Below are 22,520 nucleotides of genomic sequence, written 5' to 3'. Positions count from 1 at the left end.
CAATAATATATATTTTTTTTCCTTTTTGCTATCATATCATAATGTCTGGTGCCATTCCTTGCAACCACTTAATGTATTTTTTAAATAAATAAATGAACATTGCTCACAAAGATAAGTAACTGAAATGCCAGCAGGAACCTTACTGCATCTCAGAAAGTGAAGTAAACTTGGTTTCCAACTCCCCAATTCCATCAACTGTGAGAAGCTAATAAACTCCTCATGATTTCTGGCAATCCCTAGAGACTTACATCCTCATTGACTCTGTGCCTTCAGCTTTTGTGCCTGTACAATCAGGTTCTTTTTTTGTGCTTTATTAACCCATGTAGGAATTGTTGCCTCTTCACTGGTTTACACACACACACATACACACACACACACACACACACACACACACACACACAATCTATGCACAGTACTCATTGGTATTTTGTGAGTTTTTTATCTATCATCTCTTTTTCTCTTTTTCTCTCTACCTCCTCCCCTTTTCTTCTCTAATTTTCATCTGTCTTCCTCCCTGGTTTCCCCAAGGAGCTCCATTGTTCTTCATTTTGTTATGCAGAGAAAATAACTTCTCCTAAGCTCCTACATCTAAACCTGTACACATAAATGTAAGTTTTTGCTCGGTAGAAGAAAAAGGCTTTCTCTGTAAGAGGATTCATCCTGCTTAGATCACAGTTGGAGATTTAAGTATCACTTATTTTGTTGTTACACATGTCATTGTGTAACAACAAATTGTACTCTTTTATATAGAGAGAGACACAGCTTTCACAGCCTTTTACTTCTTCAGAAAAAGGCCATTTTGAAAAATACACATGCAACTTTCACTTAGTTTATTTCCCATTAGAAACCCCAAGAACTTAAGGAGTAATCTTACTGACTGGCACCAGACCTTCCTTCCGTCTTTACAAGTTTTCCCATGAACCCCTGGGGGGCTCTGGCACTGCCCAGTCAGAAGATCATAGGTGCCTCCATTCTGACAATTACAGATGCTGCCACATTCTTTCTCATTGGTCTCTGGAGAACAAGCTATGAAGAAAATAGAGAAGATGAACAAGTAATGGAACATACGTTTTCTGATACAAATGGAGGGAAAAAATAGCTTGTCTTTCTATCAGGATAGATACCAAGTAATTAAAAACTCAGTAGCTTACAGACCCAGGAAAAATTTCTGGCATGTTCCTAGATTGTATAGCATAATCACTCCTGTGGGATTACTGATACAGCTAGTTAAAATAATGATGACTGAAGAAATTGCTAACAAGCTTCAAATGCAAAATTTATCTCATTTCTTAAACTCTAACCCTCACACTTTAAAAGCTACCCAGGCATCTTTGCTGTACAATTCTAACCAACCCTAAGGAGAAACAAACTGCATCTTCTGTTTTGAAAACTGAGGGAAAATGCTTTTAAAATATCATGTATTTTTAACCGGGAATGAATGCAGCTGAGGTTCTCATGGGGGTCCCAAGGTAGTTTGCATTGTCAAAGATAAGGTAAAGTCAGGGAAACAACAGTTTTCATTAGTTTGTTGGTATTTTTGTTTTTAGTGCTCTATAAAAACGATAAATTGGGAAAAATGTCAGTGACCATATTTTAATGTAAGCACATGTAGCTTACATCAAAATAATTTCAGTAATCATTGTAATTGAAATTTTGTCATAATAGGCTAAAAGTTATAAAATTACATTTATAAAATCTGCTCCATTCACCCCCTGTTCCCATTTCAGATGGTAATATGGAACTTGCCTTCTTATTCACCCTTTTCTTTGCTTTCAAGCCATAAGCTGCTATGAAAGGGAAAAAAGGAAAGAATAAAACAAAAAGGAGAGACTAGCAACAAACATTTGCTGTGGCCTATATTATTAATTCACATTTTGTTAGCGTTTGCGTTTTAATAGCAACTACAGAAGGGGCAATTTTAAAAAACTGACCTGCAAAATGAAGCTAAGGAAGTTTAAATGGCTTGCACAGTGTCTGGATTATGGCAAGTCATCAATATAGATAAACCAACACTATAATTTGACACTCCCTCACAAAGTAAATGGCGATTATCGCATAGTCTATAGATTTGCCAAATACTTCATTAGATCAAACAGTGCAGAGATTCTGGGGAAGAAAAATGTAAAACAAACACATGTCCCAAACCACAGCTGGATGATGTAAAAAAAAGTCATAAATCTCTCCTCCCATGTTTTAGTCTACTCATTTGTCATACGAAAAATACTCCTATCTTTCCTTTCCACCAGATAAGAGTCTCACAATAATAAATGATTTCAATATGAAATCTTTCATAAGAAATGGGGTCCTAAAAATGTGCTTTTAAAATTAAATAATATGTGGTCATTTTAAAATTGTTTCAATATAATTATTTGAAGAAACCTCTAAGAAATCAAAGTAGATATTTTCATTATAGACTAATAAATATATTGGGCTAGAAGATCTACTCAATGGGAAAACTGACTTCAAGATCCCTGTTGAAAGTTCTTTTTTTCATTTCTTTTGCTGCATTTGAAAAGCTGACAATCTTAAAAATGTAGCCAATGAATAACTGGTCTCTTCTGCTTATTGTAGATTAAAGGGATTTATTTTTATTATTATTGTTTTTTGTAGAGACTAGGTCTTGCTATGTTGCCCAGACTGGTCTCAAACTCCTGGCCTCAAGTAATCTTCCTGCCTCAGCCTCTCAGAGTGTTGAGATTACAGACATGAGTCAGCACCCTTGGCCAACAGGGATTTTAAAGAAAATATTCCCACTCCCTCTTTTTGTTAAAAAAAAAAAAAAAAATGAACAATTGTTTCTCGTTTCTCCAAAATGGATTGTTCTGTTTTCATTTTTGTAGAAGACATAAAAGAAGGTTAGAGAGAAAGTGAAAAGAAGATAGAAGTTCTGCTTTCAGGGGTAGACTCCTCTTTATTGCAACATGTAAATATTTAAGAGATCCCCAAAGTTTTCTAAAGCCAAAGAAGATGCCATCTCATTTTTATTTTATCAGCAAGCTCATTTTCAATATTTTAATATTAATTTTATATCAGAGATATTTCATTCTTATGTGTTGGAGATATATTTTTTCATTATTTTATTTTTTAAATTTATTGCTGTTTAAAATATTTTTTATAGTTTTTAATTTTTTATTTAGTTTATTTTATTCTTATTTGAGATATATTTTTTAGTTTTTTTTTATTATGTTAGAGATCAAATATTGGGAGATGCATACTTGCCAATAAAACTTACAATATAAGGTAAATATTGACTTACTAGTAGACATATAATAATTTTTATTTGATCCCAATTTTATATACTTGAGTGTGTCAAGTTGCAGGTCAATATAGCTGGGAGTTTCAACACCAAGTTTTATCCATGTGTTTGAAACTAGGCCGCATAAAACTTAGAAATTAGGCCTTATAAAAAAAGAACTTAAAAAAATTAACACCAGGTGGCTCTGGATAGGGTCCCACCCTGCCTCGATAGGGTCCCACCCTGATAGGGTCCCACCCTGCCAATTCCGGGAAACAACCTCATGGGGTCCCACCCTGCCAATTCCGGGGGTCTCACCCTGCCTCGAAGTTCCCGGAATCAACAACTCCAGGAAAAAAACCTCATAAGGTCCTGCTCTAACCAATTAGAACAAGACACCTTGCTCAGGCCATAGACAGACCCAATTACCACGCGCCTAAAGCTTTGTTTGAATTTCGCGCCATAAGCTGTGTTTGAACTTGTGTTTGCCTATATAAACAGCCTGTAACAAGCACTCGGGGTCCCAGGGCCAACTTAGAGCTTGGGACCCTAGCGCGCTAGTAATAAATAACTCTCTGCTGTGAAACTCGTGTCGGTGATCCTTCGCGGCGACCCCTGCCCAGGAGGGAATCGACAGTTAGGTTCCAACATGTTCATTCATGCACTGGATGCCTCCAGTATGGAGAAATTCAGAATGAATAAGCATGAATAGGACCTGGCCAGTGAGCTCTCGGTCTAGTAAAGAAGATAGAAAATGAACATAGTGAACTCTAATCCAATGTGGAGAGAAAGAAATTTTTTAATCCACTCAAAACATAAATAGCTATGTTATTCTGAGGCCATTAAGTAAAGCGTCATGCAATAGGCAGCAATAGGCTTCAAGGATGACAGTTTAGCAAAAGGCGCAATGATGAAAGTGCAGCACATTAAGTAGTGAGTGGTTCAGTTTGCTGGAAATAATAGGTTAGGCGAAGAGTTATGACTAGGACAAAAAGCCAAAAAGATTTTTGAGAGTCTGATGGTCACCAGTGACTGGGTAAGATGTATACACTTTATATGAAGGGAAAGGGACAAAATTTTTGAGCAGCAGAGAAACATGATCAGAGGGATGCATGAGGAAGATCCTCAAAACCCTAACTAGTTATCTTGGTTAAACCATTTCACTATGTTATGACTCAAGTTTTGCATCTACATCATATAATAGTAACAACAGCTGTGTTCTTCCCATACGTAGAGAGTTCAAAAGAAAATCTGTTCATATCATCTTCCAAGACAATCACAAAAACTAAGACAAAACATTTATATAAATAGAACTCATAAGATGAATTTAAAAAGAGAAAGAAGAAACAAAGATAGTCAATACATTTTATTTTATCACTCGGAAGTCTGAACTCCTGAAAGCATACCTTCATTTAAAATATGGAGGAAAGGAATTTTGGGCAGAATCATTTTTAAATCTTTGAACTTACTCATGAGAGACTTGTATTAAAAAAAAAAGTCATTAACTGTGTTAACATATTTTTAAAAAGAAAAAGAACAACAAAATACAAAAAGCCAAGCAGCAAACAGTCAAGCAAGTCCATTTAAATTGCACTTTGTAGCACAAAGCCTTTCCTTTTCCCTTCATTGGGAATAGCTTGTCAGGGCCTAATGATTTATTTAAATGGAGGGATTTTTATAGGCCTAGAATATTAGGATCCTTTATTAACTTTTACATTCCATGGATAAACGAGAGACAGCATGTCAAGTTTCCTAGGGAACACAAAATCTCCTTTTTAAGTCACATTTTCAGTTTAAAACTTAAGCACTTCATAAGCATTATTTAACCCCAACAAATAAATTGTCTTCTTGTCCTTATCAGTTGCTTACTTTATTAAAATATTTTGGGGAGAACATATGTAAAGGAGTGGTTTGGGGTGCTTGCCCAATTCTCAGGGTGCCACTTACTTTCATTACAAAGAATGCCACCCCAACCTGCTGGGCAGGAGCATTCACTCTTTCCTTCCTGGCTCTTTCCTGCATTCATGCAGTCCTTGCAGCTCAAGCTGCAATTGTGTCCAAAGATGTGATCTAAACAGACTGTAATGTGATACCATCTTAGCTTGCCCACAATCATCTACATAACTAAAAATCAAAATAAAACTAATTCCCTAAAAAAAAAAAAAGATCCTTGAGCATAGTTCCTAAAGAACCTTTAAAAAGGACAACAGCAAGATACAGCTTTTAAAATAAAGCTTATTTTACTTTTTCCAATTATTACATTGGAATATTGTCCCTAAGAATACTTAGAATCTTTAGGAATTTCTTTTTTAAAAAAGAAATTATCATTGATTTGAGAACAAAAAATATAATCAATGTTCCTGAAATTTTGATGCTTTTTCTTTCAGGATTTTTTAAGTATAGTTTTGTTTTCTGAGTAAATCTTTTTATTAAAATTTAATATGTAGAGAAGTACACAAATCTAAACTGTATACTTCAAACTTCTTTTCACATTGCAAATAACTCATGTAAATGCCACCCAGATCAAGATACATAATATTACTAGCAATCCAAAATCTCAAAGGTGACTTGATAATTTTCAATCATTAATTTCATAAATTAAGCACTGTGGTGATATCTATCACCACAGATTATTTTCCCTTTTTTTGAACTTTTTATAGGTAGAATTGTAAAGTGTGTACTCTTTGGTGTCAAGCTTCTTTCATTCAACACAATGTATGTGAGATTCATGCACATTGTGTATGCAAGAGTTTATTTTTTATGGTTATATAGTATTCTACTGTATTAATGTACCACAATGTATTTATCCATTCTCTTTTTGAGGGACATTATCATATCGAATAAAGGTGGAGAGACATGTATTCAGTTGTTTAAGGCTCATTCCATTTTAACTTTTGTCCTTGTTTCTAGGGTAGGGACTTTAAGATGCCCTAATTGAAAACTTGGCATTTTTACCAAGGCCCTTCTACTTTGGCAGGCCTGAGCTCCATGTTCTGCCTCTCCATCATCATGAAACTGCTGATAAATGTGCTTCACTCTTCAAACTCTTAGCAGCTATCTTTCAGATTCCTGGCACAACCCATTAATTGGCAAATGGCATGAGGAGAAAAGCATCTGAGACCATCCTACTTCTTTGGTCTTCTCTTCTTTGCAGATCTTGGCCACTGAAGTTCTGATTGCTGTTGTTGCTGCCCCCAACTATTTCTCCTCTGACTTTGATTAGCCAAAACATCAGAAGTTTAATTAAGAAACATTAAAGTACTTCTATTTTTATATAGAGACATTTATTGATATTATTATGATTTGACCACTGCATAAAAATATTTCTCCTATTTTTCTGAATACATTCTAAAGCAATCATAAGCTTTGATATTGTTAAAATACAATAAATAGAGGGAGAACAAAAAGAACAGCTCTGTTTTACAAAGGAAAAAAAGAAGAAATGGACTGGCTGCAAACAGTTACTTTTGATAGACATTTACTTTGATCAGAAGTCGATGCTTGAGCTCTGTTGTTTAGATATATAAGAAAACCTGCTCACATTTTGAAGATTTTTTTGGTCCATTTGACCATATTAAACAATTAGTTCTCTGCATATTAAAACCTAGAAAGGAACTACATTTTAGGGCTATTTAAGGTAAATTTTAACTATCTAAAGTGATTTCTAGTGAGATTTTAATAGAAGAATTAAAAGATCTCAATTTTTCTCCCCATTATGCTAATTTAAAGATATTTTTCTGCTCCATTTTCCTGTATTAACTTCAAGAACACCCCTCCGCACTGCACCCTCAGTTCTACAAGTACCTACACAGCACTCCTTTATTGTACAAATGGAAATAAAAAAGACAAAAGATGATGGATTTCATAGAAAGCTCTGAAGAAGTGACTTTGGCCCTACTTTTCTTGCAAACTTCATATTAAAACATATGATAGCATTAAATATTGATAGTAAAATTGTCTACAAAAATGTAGCAAGTTATCTAAAAATAAAAGTGAGTATAATAAGGTAAATTCTTTTACACACCAAATTTGTGCAAAGCAGTCAGTTCTCTACAAGTATCTTTTTCCTCTTCCTCCTCATCTTCTTCATCTTTGTAGGTGGGAGGCAGAAAGGTAGCAACATAATGAAGCTGTTGAGGTGGGCTCTTGAATAGAAGACCTGGAAACCTCACAACTTCTCATTCCTCTTCTTCTTCCTCTAGCTTATCATCATCTAAAGCTAAGGCCATAGAAGAAAATGTGAGGTTTCAACCTGGTTAAAAGAAGGAAATACTGTGCAAAGGTTGATAGAGAAATGAGAGAGTTTGAACTAGACAGCCAAGGCAGGGGGTGACAGAAGGGTAAAATGCTTTGAGATGGCCATTTCAAAAGTCTATTGTAAATGAAGGTGAGAAGCTGCCGGCACACAGTTAAAACTGTAGCAGAGAGAACAAAAGAAAATAAGGAAAGATCTTAGTCTGTGAAGGCAGAAAGGGGACGGCAGGTTGAGTTAAGAAATATGTGGCCTCCATTGCTCCAGAAGAACAAGATGAAGGTGGAAGTAGTTTAGAAAAGATATTAATACAATAAAATTCTTCAGTGACTTACAGGTGCAAGTTTTTCTGTCATTTCCAATTCTGTAACCTTCTTCACAACTACATTCGTATGTTCCCACAGAATTAATGTAGTTGGTCACAGACTATACTGACATCCAGACACTCATCCACATCTAAGAAAATTTAAACAGTATCTGCTTTTAGGCATTGAGAGATATGATATATTTTATGAAGTAATAGACATATTTGTGTTCCTCTTGTGACCTTTATTAAACAATAACAATGCACTGCCACATAGACAGCAAGCATAGCCCCCTAAACTCTTTCTCAAGTACACTCGGCCAATTATTTTTCCTTCACTCATTTTCAAGTTTATTGTACTACACAGACAAGGTATTTCTGAGACCTTGTTTGTAAGGTTTAGATGAAAAACTTAAAATAAATTCAGGCCGGGCGCGGTGGCTCATGCCTGTAATCCCAGAACTTTGGGAGGCCGAGGCGGGCGGATCACAAGGTCAAGAGATCGAGACCTTCCTGGCTAACATGGTGAAACCCCGTCTCTACTAAAAAATACAAAATTAGCCTGGCGTGGTAGCCGGTTCCTCTAGTCCCGGCTGCTTGGGAGGCTAAGGCAGGAGAATGGCGTGAACCCGGGAGGCGGAGCTTGCAGTGAGCTGAGATTGCGCTACTGCACTCTAGCCTGGACGACAGAGGCAGACTCCATCTCAAAAATAAATAAATAAATAAATAAATAAATAAATAAATTCAATGGTCTCAGGCTGTGTACCCTTTTGTAGAATGTTCATTCACTCTCGAATTATTCAACATACATGATAGAAAACTTATTCTAGGTGTAAGTCAGTACAAGCTTTGTGGACAATTTTAGAGAAGAAAGAATTTTAGGCCTTGATTGCATGCGACTCACTGGTTTATGACCAAGTCTGAGTCCAGACTTTGGTCAATATGTTCGCAATACTATAAGTTCATGTATGAGCTTCTAAGCTTTACCTCAGATTGTTGATGCCTTTTCCATTTGCATGCGTGTATGCAAGTATGTATGTTCATGCTATACAATCATCTCTTGGCTCATTCTGCTTAAGAGCAGATGGTACATGAAATTTTAAAAATGTTTTTGGCTCTGTTAATTGAATGTAATGTGGTAAATGGCAATATACTCTACTGTGTTTAGTATATATAGATATCATAGTTGTGTGTTCATTGCTGTTATCTTCATTGCAAGGCTGGGGAACTTGGCTATCTATCACCTTTGACAGAATTCTGAAATGTGTTTCTTTAAGCAAAGAAAAACTAATTTCTCAGAGGCATTACAGTCTTATGTAATTTGATTGTTATTGAAATAGATATCAATCTTCTAATCTTTGATTTTAAGAAAAATATGGTTCAAAATAATGGTAACAATAATATAAAATGAAAATTTAAAGATTAAACAATTAAGGTAAACTTTTAAAGTAAATTACAGCAATGGTTACATGAGCTATTCCTAATTGTATAAACAAAGTCAACAAACTCTACTCACTAAATTCAAAGTCTTATATTAAAAAAAAAAACAAGCAAAAAATCACCTGAAAGGTAGGTGAACTAATTTTAACATGCAAGTTAAGAAATATAAACGACTCATTTTAAAACTTGCATTAGTTATATTAATATTAGATATGTAGGGATTCTGGTACAGATTTGGACTGTGGCTTGTGAACTGATGATCCTTTTGCTCTTTAACTAAAGAAAAAAAAAAAAAAACAACTCATTCAAAATGTCTTCCAGTAACCAACTTTCTTATTCCAGTCAAGTTTGCCATAGGTGGTTCCTTGGGCAGTGTGCCTTCCAGAATCTCTCATTTGCCTTTAATATATATTAAATTGTGTGAAAGGGATTATGGACCAATAAATATGATAATAATAATAGCTACTTTTAGTTGAGTAATTTTTCTATGTCGGCCACTGCACTAGGCACTTTACATTTATTATTTTCCTTAATTTCCCCACTAATCCTATTATTGTCATCACTTTACTGATGAGGAGCTAAGGTTCATAGCAATTAAAGTCACCCAAGTTTATATGATAGTAAATGGTACAGCCACATAGAAATTCAAGTCTCTTTACTGTGAAAGCCTTCCCTTGCCCACCCTAGCCCTCCACCTCAAACATTTCTCCTGCTTTATTGCCCTATCACATCAATTATTTCTTGTTAAATCTCAGGAATTTACCATCACATCCACAACCATCGGAACTGATCTGAAAGCCTTCCTGACATCTGCATTCGTAGCCTCCTAAATAGCTGATGCAGAGCTGGTCACAGCAGGCTTCTCCATTCTCACATTCATCAAGATCTGAAGGCGAAAAGAACACTGCTGTTACTGCAGAGACAGGAATTTAACGATCCTATAGAAGCACTGAGAAGCTACACTTCTAAATTAAAACCGTTTTACTAATCATTTTCTATTTCTCAGGCCATGTAATATAAACAGCGAAGAAACCTTAACACAAAAATAAGGAGACCCACTTTTGGTTTATGTTTCTTCATGCTTCGTCTATGCCTGTTATTTATTTTAAAAGAATGTAAATAATCTCCAAATGCATCTATAGGCATAGGAAAAGTGATCTCTGCTATTTTTCCAGTTTAAACAGTAATTGGACTGAATAAACAGAGAAGTTGAAGAACAAAAAAACAGCCTAAGAAAAAAGAGCCAAAAAATTCCATTTAGTGAACATTTGACAGCTGCAAAGAGGAGACAGTCTTGGACTCCATAACATGTTTGTTCTTCCAGAACTTCAGATCAAAGAGTATTCGCAAGCAAATGTTCCCAACTGCCTGACTGGGAAGGCAAGTGGTAACTACAGTTCTGAGAGAGGGGAGAAGACTTATTTTAAGTATTATGTTTTAAATTATAGAACATTTCAGAGCATTTGTTTGAATTTCTGAGAGAGGGGAGAAGACTTATTTTAAGTATTATGTTTTAAATTATAGAACATTTCAGAGCATTTGTTTGAATATTTAGATTATACTGTGACTGGGATGAGTGAGGTCTGGGGTTTTTTATTCCATCTGTGACATCATTACCCTGAAATGTCCTGTTAGGTGAGCAGTTTTCTAAGTAAGGATCTTTAAGCCTTCTTTAGCTCTGTTATTTCAGAATTCTACAATCCTGAATGCTTCTTATTAAGATATAACTGCCCTGGGGAAAATAGAAACGCACCAGAAGATGTCAAATTGTAAGTTTTCAGCCAAAGGATAACCTATTTAACCTGAGTTTTGAGGCAATCATTTCCAACATAATTGGCCAAGGAAGTAGCAACGGACAGTTTGCCCCTGCTTTCCTTAGGCTGAACACCTGGGAATTACTTGGTCAGGGTATTTTTGGCTCTAGGCCTTGGTTCAATTCAAACCCCTCTGTTTGTTGAGCTATTAAGGTGAGTGGCCTGTCAGTGCTGAGTTTACAAAATCCTATTGTTCCATAACTACATAAGCAGTCACAGATAAAAAGGGTCAATGTCTCAATTAACCCTGGAAAGGGTATCAACTCAAGAAAATGAAGACAAGAGAAAGAAAGGAAAGAAAATACAATCAGTCAATCAAGGTGAAAGGTCACCATAAAATATCTAAATGGAGGTCATTTAGACATAAAACATTCTTTTTCCCACAAAATGTCAAAAGCAGAGCTACTCACAAAATTATAAATGATATTTTTTCCTTTTTAATATTAAAACTTCCTTTTATTAATCCTTTTGATTAAATAGCATGATGTAGAGAATAAAAAACGTATTAAAAAATTCATTTTCAAGGCTGGGCATAATGGTTCATGCTTATAATCCCAGCAGTTTGGGAGACTGAGGTGGGAGGATCACTTGAGCCGAGAAGTTCAAGGTTGCAGTGAGCAGTGATTTTACTACCTGCACTCCAGCCTGGGTGACAGGACGAGACCCTGTTTCAAAAAACAAACAAACAAACAAACAACATCTAGTAATTTCTAAAGACCAATTATTCACTAGTGTAAAGGTAATTATTCATTTGGAATGTACATATACATATTTTACTTATTTGTCTGAGAACAGATTAATGTCACAGCTGCTTCATAAAAAACAGTCATGCATGAGGGAAATCAAAGGATTTTCTTTTTATCTTATATTAGTATCAACTTTGAAAAAATATATACGAGAATGTACAAAAATTGTGAAAATAAGTCAGCCAGTCAGCACATAGATAATTAAACCTATCCAAAGGCAAAAACTTATTAAGGCTAAAACCTAGAGATGTGTTAATGAAACTAGGCCTCATAAAACTTAGAAACTAGGCCTCATATAGAAAAAATTAACACCAGGTGGCTCTGGATAGGGTCCCACCCTGCCTCGATAGGGACCCACCCTGATAGGGTCCCACCCTGCCAATTCCTGGAAACAACCTCATGGGGTCCCACCCTGCCAATTCCGGGGGTCCCACCCTGCCTCGAAGTTCCCGGAATCAACAACTCCAGGAAAAAACCTCATAAGGTCCTGCTCTAACCAATTTGCATAAGACACCGTGCTCAGGCCATAGCTAGACCCAATCATTTTGCGCCTTAAGCTTTGTTTGAATTTCGCGCCATAAGCTGTGTTTGAACTTGTGTTTGCCTATATAAACAGCCTGTAACAAGCAGTCGGGGTCCCAGGGCCAACTTAGAGCTTGGGACCCTAGCGCGCTAGTAATAAATAACTCTCTGCTGTGAATCTCGTGTCGGTGATCCTTCGCGGCGACCCCTGCCCAGGAGGGAATCGACAGTTCGGTTCCAACATTAACACAATTTGAAAGATAGGTACATAAAATGCAAGTGTCTTACTAGCAATGAAGTCACTAAATTTAACAATTAGCCAGTTATTAGAAAATATTTATTATTTCTAACTTTATTCAGTGACTATGTATAGGGAAGAGATACAGAAGATCAAGTTTTTCACTTTTGATGCTTTTATGAAATCAGAGCTGAAATGTTTCTGTGTTTTGCCTGGCTGCAATTGGTCCTCTACTTTTGATTAAGGCTAAATTTTTATGTATGGATTAATTTCGGTACAATGGTAAAATATTTGGCATATTGGCCAATTTAGGAAAAATATGATCTTTAGAGAGAAGGACAATTAGAAGAGAAAGTTAAGCAAAACAAAAGAAAATGAAAGATTAAAGAATATTGAGGAAATATTAAGCATAACAAACAAAAACAAGCAAATAAGGTATCATAATTCCTCAATGATGACAAATCACTGCTTTAGGAACTTGGAAGTATTTTCAGAATCAGGACACATAGTAACGTAGGTTAATACTTGCTATTCCTATTTATAGAGGGAAACAAAGATCTAACAAAATAAAATTTAAAAGGAAATTTAGAAAACAGATGATGTTAACAGTGGAAATGGCAAGACATTTTAAGAAAGGCTTGTGATGTAGGAAGAATGGCGTTTCAGATGAGTTCCAAATGAGGATGGCATACATGGGACAAACTAGAAATAGCCCCAGAGGACTGTTAATAGAAAAAGAATCCAAAATGGATCACAAAATGATAGACTGAGGGACTTATTTTCCAATTGTGTGATGCAGTGTTGCTCCTTGCTATTTGAGAACAGGGCATTTTTGAGTCCTGTATGTTTGAAGGCTCTGGTGGTATCTGAGAAGACTTTTTAAAAATCTGAAAAACTTTTAAAAAGCTTAAAAAATAATGTTTTAGATGAAATGAAATTGAATTCTTTATTTACTTATTTTTGAGACAGGGTCTTGCCCTGTCACCCAGGCTGGAGTGCAGTGGTGCAATCAGAGCTCACTGCAGCCTCAATATCCTGGGCTCGAGTGATCCTCTCACTTCAGCCTCCCAAGTAGCTGGGAGTGTACCACCATGCCTGGCTAATTTTTAAATATTTTGTAGAGATGGAGTCTCCTGATGTTGCTCAGGCTGGTCTCAAACTGCTGGACTCAAACAATCCTCCCACCTCAGTCCCCCAAAGTGCTAGGATTACAGGCATGAGACTCAGTGTTTGGCTTGGGTTTTCTTTTTATTGTTGGAAAAATGAAATTAACTTGAGCCATAAACAATATAACATTGTCATAGTGACGGCTGAAATTTCATAAATATGCACTTTTCTACATTTTGACCCTGGCAGATGCTATTTTTTTCTAGTTATAAATAAGAACTTTACTGAATGGTATTTTTCAAAGAATAAAGAAAACACCAAATTTAAGTTGCAAAGAAAAGGTTTGGCAAAATTCCAGTTTCTCTTATCAATACTCAAAAGAGGAACAAACACAGAGACATAGAAGGAAGGAAGGAAAAGGGAGGGAAAAAGAAGCAATCAAGGAAGAAAAGCCTTAATTTTTTCTATGGATACAAATCTTATCAAGGTAGGTAAAAAATAGTAAGCATAGTTTTCATTAAATAATAAGAGGTGAGGAAAGCAATTGGCTTCAATATGTTAACCACTGTAGACTCGAGAACAATATTGAAAGCAATGTTGGACAAATAAATACAATGGCATTCTTTTGAATTTATAAAACCAGAATACTGCAAAATTTCTTGAGTTTCATTCTGTGTCATCACACTGCCGAAGTAAAATGTCCTAAATATTTAAACCATTGAGTTTTTTGTACTTCAAATTTTCTCTATCTAACCATATTGAGTAGCATGAAATGGTCAAAGGATTTTGTATTGTTATTTTTAACAGAGGAAATATTAAGCATAACAAAAGAAAACAAGCAAATAAGGTGTCATAATTCCTGAATGATGACAAATCACTGCTTTAGGGACTTGGAGGTGTTCTCAGAATCAGGGCACATAGTAAGGTAGTTTGATACTTGCTTTCCTATTTATAGTAGATATTCCTTTTTCTCAGGAATGTTTCATTATGAAGCAAAACTGCGGTGCAATTTTATTTTCTTCATTGTCTCAAATGATATAAATTCTATTAATATGTTGAGAAAGTTAGCTATTCAAAATGGATTTGAGCTGGGAATTCCAAAGAATGAATTTTTTTGTCATCTTTTAGAATACAGCTACTTGCCATATCAAAGTTGAACATACATCCCAAACATTATCAAGCTGAAAATCAATGCAAATAATTTAGTTTCTGCTTGAGATAGAGAACACTGGGGTATGTGATAGCATTTGTTGTTGGAATTACAAATTACATTAAATAGTTGGATAGATCACGGAATATTTTCCTGAAATAAATCTATTAAGGGCATATATTTCATTAAAGTGTTTTAAATCTCCTTTAACTTCAAGGTAAATATCTAAATGTAATGGTATCTTCTACCAGGTAATCCTTCTTTTCCATTTATTCAGTAGCCAGAGACACTCTTCAATTTATTTATCTTTACAGTTTGAGAGATGTGGCTCACAGTATAGCCATAAGTACTACAGATTAAAGGGCTAAATGAATCCAGAGCAACTTTTGAATGAAGATGGCATTTACCAAACATTACCTATGCACATTTTCTCATCAGAATCAAGCTGGTGTCCATGGTTACAGGAACAACGGGGAGTACCAATTGCATGTTCATGGTGATGGGAACAACCACCATTGTTCTTTTCACAGCTATTGACAATTTCCAATTCAATCCCTTTCCAAAAAGAGCAAAATAGGATTATTAGCATAACAACAGAGAAACCTGAATATATGTCAATAATGTTTTCTCTATTGAGAGGATGACAAACTTTATTAGAAATCCATCAACACTCTATACATATAAAAGTAAAAGTCTGAGGGTTATTAAGCATTGTAAATGCCTATACCATATTATATACTAATAAACATATAAATGATGTTGAGTAAGTGATACAGAAAGGTAACGATGAATCCACCACTGGTTATTAAACACCTTAAAGGAAACATGTTTTGGGAATTTTCAGTATTTTCAGGGTATAATAGGTGTAATATATATACATATATATTAAATCAATAATCAGAAATCAAATAGGTTGTTTGCCAGCTGACATTTCTGTTCTCGAGCTAATAGAATGTTATTATTTGTGATTTTTAGGGTCTATGAGCACATGAAAATACTGTTACAAAGTAACCTTGGAGCAAAGGTGTAAACATAAACCCAGTGATTTAGTTGATCATGTGTAACTAGGGTCATGTTGATGCACTAATCAGCTTTGATTTATATGAGAATCACTTATTACATAAACAAATTGTTACTGTGAAAATCAATTTGGCTGGTACATGCTACTAATTTCAGGCATATTGGTGGGCATGAGCTTCAGCAGATGACTGCCAATTGTCCTGAGCACACAGGCATTATAGTCTCTCATTTTCTAAGTGACAAAATGAGAATTACAAAAATGTTTAGAATCCGTGTTAAAATATGGAATTTAGATACTCTGAATGGCATTTTTACCACTGAAGGTCTACCGGTCTTTATTTATGTTGTTTGAACATACCCCTTCTTACTGAGAGTGCCTACACTGATTCATTTCCTCTAAGTCTTAACTCATGAATCATTTAGAAGAAAAAAAGCTGGGGGAAAAAAAGCAACAACAAGACAAGAGTATTTGGGATTGTGACACTCCTTGAAAGCATATGTCACCTCATAAACTGCCTAGACATCTGCTACAATTCCAGAAATCATCCGGCCTAATCCCCGGCATCCAGTCCAGGGCACAGAGCAGCCTCAGATGCTCACAAGCACCCAGGGCACATCCCTGTCATTGTGCCCATCCCATTGTGCCACCATCGTCTTGCACTCCTCAGCTCATAACAGATGTTCAAAATAGGTTTCGAATGATTGAATAACCAAAAGAAGGAGTATGCTAATCAATTTATTGTTAAAAATAAGAACTCCTTTGGGTTTAGAAACAGCTAGTTTAGGACTAATCAAAATCAGAAAGCTAAAGGAAAGCTTAGTGAAGGGAATTGATATTTTTCACGATACATTAACTTATACTCTTCAAGGGAACCTATTTCAAATGATGTCTCTGGTTGTGGTGATTGGGACACACAGATATTTCTGATACAGAATTGAAGTTTTTTTCTGACATATGCTTGCTATTGCCATTCTTACAAAGAGACATTTTTAAGTATTTATGAACTATATTTGGTATCTTAGAGTCTATCAAATTAATCTTCATCATTTCTTAGAGAGAAAAGTAAGGTCAATTGACATGAAATCACTTCATTAACATTTATGGCATTGTTAGTTTTAAAAGCCAGTCTATATTATGCAAGGTATCATATGTACTTATTAATCTAAATATTATGTCTTTAAAGTAACATAATTTTTGCTTAGGATCAGAAAACTGAGGTTCAGAAAGGATAAAAGACTTGCCTAAGGTAGCAGAGCTGGTAAGAATCAAAGCTTTCTAATCCAGAGACGTTTTCCTATATAATATCATTTGTAAAGCGAAAATAGCTAGGTGTGGTGGCTTACACCTCTAATCCCAGCACTTTGGGAGGCCAATGTGTGCAGATCACTAGAGCCCAGGAGTTTGAGACAAGCTTGAGTTACACAGTGAAACCCTGTCTCTACAAAAAAATACAAAAAATTAGCTGGGCATGGTGGCACATTCTTGTAGTCCCAGCTACTCAGAAGGCTGAGAGGTGGGAGGATTGCTTGGGCCGGGGAGGTCGAGGCTGCAGTGAGCTGTGATCTTGCCATTGCACTCTAGCTTGGGTGATAGAACAAACCCCTGTCAAAAAAAAAAAAAAAAGGAAAGAAAAAGAGAAAATAATTTGACTAGCAATATAATCTATTTCACTGAAATGTAGTGTAATATTTTTCCTAAGAGAAGTTAATGTGACATAATAGAAAAAACACAACATTTAAAGTTGGAAGATCTGACACTTTGTAGCTGTGTAATCTTCAATTATTTTAAATCTCTGATCCTCAGATTTTTTTTCCACTGTTAACAGAGGGATCGAGTTGCACTAAGGTTTGGAAACTAGTGGCCTGCAATTATATGGGATTTGATTATCAAGGTGTTACAAAAGTTGAGAAAATTTTAGGATTTCCACCATTTCATCACAAATTAAAAGTCTCCTATTTTTTTTAAGCCAATAGTCCATGTTACATCCATTCCAAAATATAGCTTGAGAGTCTCTTATAAACTTAAAAATACACCTATCATATGACCTTGTGATGCCAGCCCTAGGTTTTTACTGAAGAGAAAAAGGGTTTTTAAAGCTATGTTCATATAAAAACCTGTATACAAATGTTTATAGCAGTCTCTTCATAATTGCCAAAACCTGGAAACAACTTAAATGTCCTTAAACCAACTGTAGTATATCCATACAATAGAATACTACTCATTGAAGAATAGAACTCTTCATATGAGCAACAACTTGGCTGAATCTTAATGGCATTATATTGAATAAAAGGATACACACAGTTTAAATCCATTTATATGACATTCCCAAGAAAACAAAATTCCAGTGAGGGAGAACACATCAAGTAGATGTCGAAGGTTAGAGGTGGGAAATAAGTGACAAGCCATGGGGAGCACAGGGAGTTTTCTGGGGTTGACAAAACTGTTCTTAATCCTGATTGCAATGGTGGTTACAGAAATCTACATATTTGTTAAAATTGTTATGATTATATACTGAAAATGTTAAATTTACTAAGTAAAAAAATAAATTAAGAGGCAATATAACCCTCCCTAGATTCCACATTTTTCTCCATTTACTGCCACATTGCCGAATTCTTAGAAGCACTTGATACCGTTGACCATTTACTTCTCCCAAATTTTTTTCTTCAGAAAATCACATTATCCAAGTTGTCCTTAAACCTTACTGGACATTCTTTTTCAGTCTTTCCTGTCTCTGTGTCACATTCTAGTTACTAAATGTTGGAGTCTACAGTCTCAGTTCCCTCCTGCTCACTCCTCCAGACACCCTCCCTTTGTAGGTGACCCCATTCTTGCTCATGGCTTAAATACTGACATTTACATGTTGACAAGCTGCTCACTCAAGCTCTGACCACCATAAACTTGTAGACTTTTCTATTTAGTTAGAAAATAGATAGAAACTACCTACATGTTATTTCTACTTGGCTCCTTAAACTTCACACGGCAGAAATAGAACTCATGATTTCTAAACATACCCTATATTTCACTTCAAAACCTGTTCTTCTATTGGACTCCCCATTTTGGTAAAAAACATTCTGATTCACCTGTTTTCTAAAGCCAAGAATTATTCTTGATTTTTCTTTTCCTCACATCCAAATCAGCAATTCATCTCAGCTCTCTCTGCAAAATAAATCTCAAATCTACTGCTACTAGCTTAATTGAAGCCACCACCATAGCTCACCTGAATGACTCTAATCTTGCTTTTACAGACACTCCCTACTGCCCATTCCCTACAGAGTAGCCACAGTAGTTCTTAAACAGTGAAAATCATATGATATTACTGTTTGTTCAAAACCACCCAATGCCTTCTCATCACATTTGGAATAAAATCCAAACCCCTTGTGGTGGCCAAGTCTAGTACAATTTTATTCTTCCCTTTCTCTGCCTACTGCTCTCATCGACTATCTCTATGACTTGTTCATTCTTTTCCAGTCCACACTGGTTTTCTGTTTCCTAAACCATCAAGTTCAGCCCTACCTTAGGGTCTTAGTTATTACTGCTCCTTTTTCTTTGATCTTCTCACTGTATATTAACATTATATAAGATGATAGTATACATTTCTTTGATTGATTTCCTGTTTTCTATCTCCTCTGTAGGAATTTAAGTTCCTTAAAGGCAGGAACTTTGCCTGACTTGTTCATCGTTGTATCTATAGTGTTAGGAACAGTGCCTGGCACATGGTAGGTATTCAGTAAGCATTTGTTGAATAAATCAGTGGGTCTAGTACACTGGCATCACACACCCTCTAGGTGACAGTTAGCTGGAGGCAAGCAATCAAGCAATAGCTGTCCTCTCCAGGCCCAAAACTCCCTCGCCAGTTCAAAACAATCCCTACAATTTCCTATCTTTTATGCTTAGTCTGCCTTACACATTTATATTTATTGCCTGTCTTGTGTTGGTGTTAGAGTTTTGATCCCTGGATTAGGTTATATTTAAAATACTGAAAACTATAATAAATTTGTAATATTAATTGATTTTTTAGGGGGGAAGACAGGTAAAAGTATCCATTTGACAATTTTTACATAGGCTTCTCTTATTCTTGCTATTTTCCAGTGATATTGCATCAATGCAGCTTTAGACTGCTGGTGGTAATTTGATTTAAATATAAGAAATACCATGGTTACTTCTTTAAAGACATATGGGACTAAAAAAAGTGCAAACTCAGATCTATAATACCTACTAGATGCAAGCTGAGATTTTGATTCTTTGATTCAGGTGATAAAAAATGTTTTTATTATAGTACTTTAAAAATCATACTTAAAACATTCTCATAAGTAGCAAATATATTGTTTGCTTGATAGATAAGATGTACATTAAATATGTGTGAAATATGTTAAACTATATTACATATTGCTTGGTAATGTGAAGGAAGCATGCTGTACGTGGAATTTTCCAATTTCTAATTACAAGACACTGATAGCTAATTCATAGTACACTGTGAAGATTCAGTGGTTATACTGCAAAGTGTTTTGAGACCTGCTGAGAAAAAAACCACATAAATATAACACACTGTTCTCTAAAAAAAAAGTATCATTTCAAAATGTACTTTAGATGATGGGCACAAAATTCATTGTTAAATATCATCAGGCTCGGCCGGGCGTGGTGGCTCACGCCTGTAATCCCAGCACTTTGGGAGGCCGAGGAGGGCGGATCACGAGGTCAGGAGATCGAGACCATCCTGGCTAACAAAGTGAAACCCCGTCTCTACTAAAAATACAAAAAATTAGCCGGGCGTGGTGGCGGGCGCCTGTAGTCCCAGCTACTCGTGAGGCTGAGGCAGGAGAATGGCGTGAACCCAGGAGGCTGAGCTTACAGTGAGTGAGAAGAGATCACGCCACTGCACTCCAGCCTGGGCGACAGCGGCAGACTCTGTCTAAAAAACAACAACAACGAAAATACATATATATATATAATCATAGTCTAAAAGGACTTACTCCGTCTACGGGTTTTGAAACAACTCAAAAGACCAGTTTTCACTAGGAAAGATTTGTATTTCAGTTAGTAAATATTGAGGTCTGTTGAGGACTACAGAAAGAGCTTAGCCAAATATTCACAAAAGGAAAATAAATGTAAAAATAAACTTCTACCAAATGTATTCAACTGTAGAGCAAATTTCTTTCCCAAGTAAATTCTACAGAGAGCATGTATGTACCTCCGAACTTATTATCATTAATGACTCCCTCTTTCCTGATAACTGAGGGAGCACCAGTCAGATTGTAAGATGTTTAATTTCATACATTTGTAAAATATACTCATCCCCTATACCTCTGGTCACATTAAAAAGCCAAAAGATTTAAGGCAAAGAAAAATCCTTCCACGCTTTTCTCGGCCTGAAGGGACTCCTTCAGGCATTTGAAGAAAACAAAACAAAACAAAAAAAACCCCTGACTTCAGAGGAAGTTGTACCTTAATTAGTAGTCAAATTTCTCTCCCATCTTATTTAGTTTGCTCTTTAAAAGGAAAATATCACTGTAGCAAAAATGCAGTCTTTAAGCAATAAAAATATACCAACAGACCTTAAGGAGTATAGAATTAAAGACACATAGAATTTTATGTCGGAAGGAAGAATGAGGAATTTAGTTACCCTAATAATATCTCTTCATGAAAGAGCTCAGGTAAGAAAGCTTAAATATTTATTTTATATATCACCATCTTTATTTGTTCCTTCATTAAAACTAATAAAGAGACATAATGTTTATAAACACATGATGAAGTTGAAAGGATATTATATCTGACGCAGGAAGACTCTAGTTCAAATCCTAGTTCAGTCACTTATTAATTTTCTGTCATTGAGTTGTTGACTTTGGCACTAAATGGATGATTGATTAATATGTGAAGAACTGAGAAGAGGCTCTTTGGGATTGAGACTCAAAATCAGCATTTCTGTTTTGGTTCTACCAAGTGGGAAATGCCTACCAGTCATGCAGGTAGTGATGCCGAATAGTTAGTTTGGTATATTCACGTGTAGTTAAAAGGAGAGCAGTTCAATAAATTTTACATTGAAAGAAGGGCCAGAGATGTAAAGAAATACTAGAAAAGTGTAATAACACAGAAGTGAAGAGCGTTTCAAGAATGAGGGTAATCAGAAGTGTTGAAAACTACTGAGAGGTCAATTAGGATAAAATTGAAGAAGCTACCATCCAATCTGGTAGCATAGCGGTCATGGGTGACAAGTGGCAGAGTAGAGGTGAAAACTTGATTAGTATGGGCTGATAAGAGAATGAGAAAGGAGACATTGGCTAAAGTCAGATACTAGCTTTTATGAAATATGGACTCATGTGAAAGTACTTTAAAGACAGAAGACACTTGGTCATGTTGTTATGCTGATGAAAATGATGCAGAAGAAAGAACTGATAATTCAGAAAAGAGGGAGATAATTGCAAAAGCAAAGATCTTCAGATGTGAAGAGAGAATGGAATCCAAAGCTCCATGGAGAAGATGACCTTTGATAGTAATAGGGCTACCTTCTTCATATTAATAGGACTGAAGCCTTTCCATGTGATTCTGCAGGAGACTGTTTTAATTGCTACCTTGGATGATAGTTTGCATTTATTATTTGATGACCTAAGAGATGAGATGAGGACAAAGGTCAAAAGGAGGGTGATATAAAGCTTTGGAAGAGAAAGAGATGTTAAACACTTATTTTGATGATGGT

General features: G+C 35.6%; 1 protein-coding gene across 3 annotated transcripts in view; it reads right to left on the bottom strand.

The window, feature by feature from the left end:
- Positions 1–7,326: 7,326 nt before the first annotated feature.
- LOC102145424 (vitamin K-dependent protein S-like) overlaps positions 7,327–22,520 on the bottom strand; it is a 602,541-nt gene continuing 587,347 nt past the window's right edge. For all 3 annotated transcript variants that reach the window (XM_065540145.2, XM_074033738.1, XM_074033739.1), the window contains 4 exons: positions 15,226–15,363; positions 9,995–10,117; positions 7,823–7,943; positions 7,327–7,454 (listed from right to left, as the gene is read on the bottom strand). In XM_065540145.2, coding sequence (XP_065396217.1) covers positions 7,894–7,943; positions 9,995–10,117; positions 15,226–15,363 — 311 coding nt within the window. In that variant the 3' untranslated portion in view covers positions 7,327–7,454; positions 7,823–7,893. The remainder of the gene's footprint in view (positions 7,455–7,822; positions 7,944–9,994; positions 10,118–15,225; positions 15,364–22,520) is intronic.

The sequence above is a fragment of the Macaca fascicularis genome, chromosome 2, assembly GCF_037993035.2.
Source record: "Macaca fascicularis isolate 582-1 chromosome 2, T2T-MFA8v1.1".
Classification (NCBI taxonomy): domain Eukaryota; kingdom Metazoa; phylum Chordata; class Mammalia; order Primates; family Cercopithecidae; genus Macaca; species Macaca fascicularis.
This window is presented reverse-complemented; position numbering and strand designations above follow the sequence as displayed.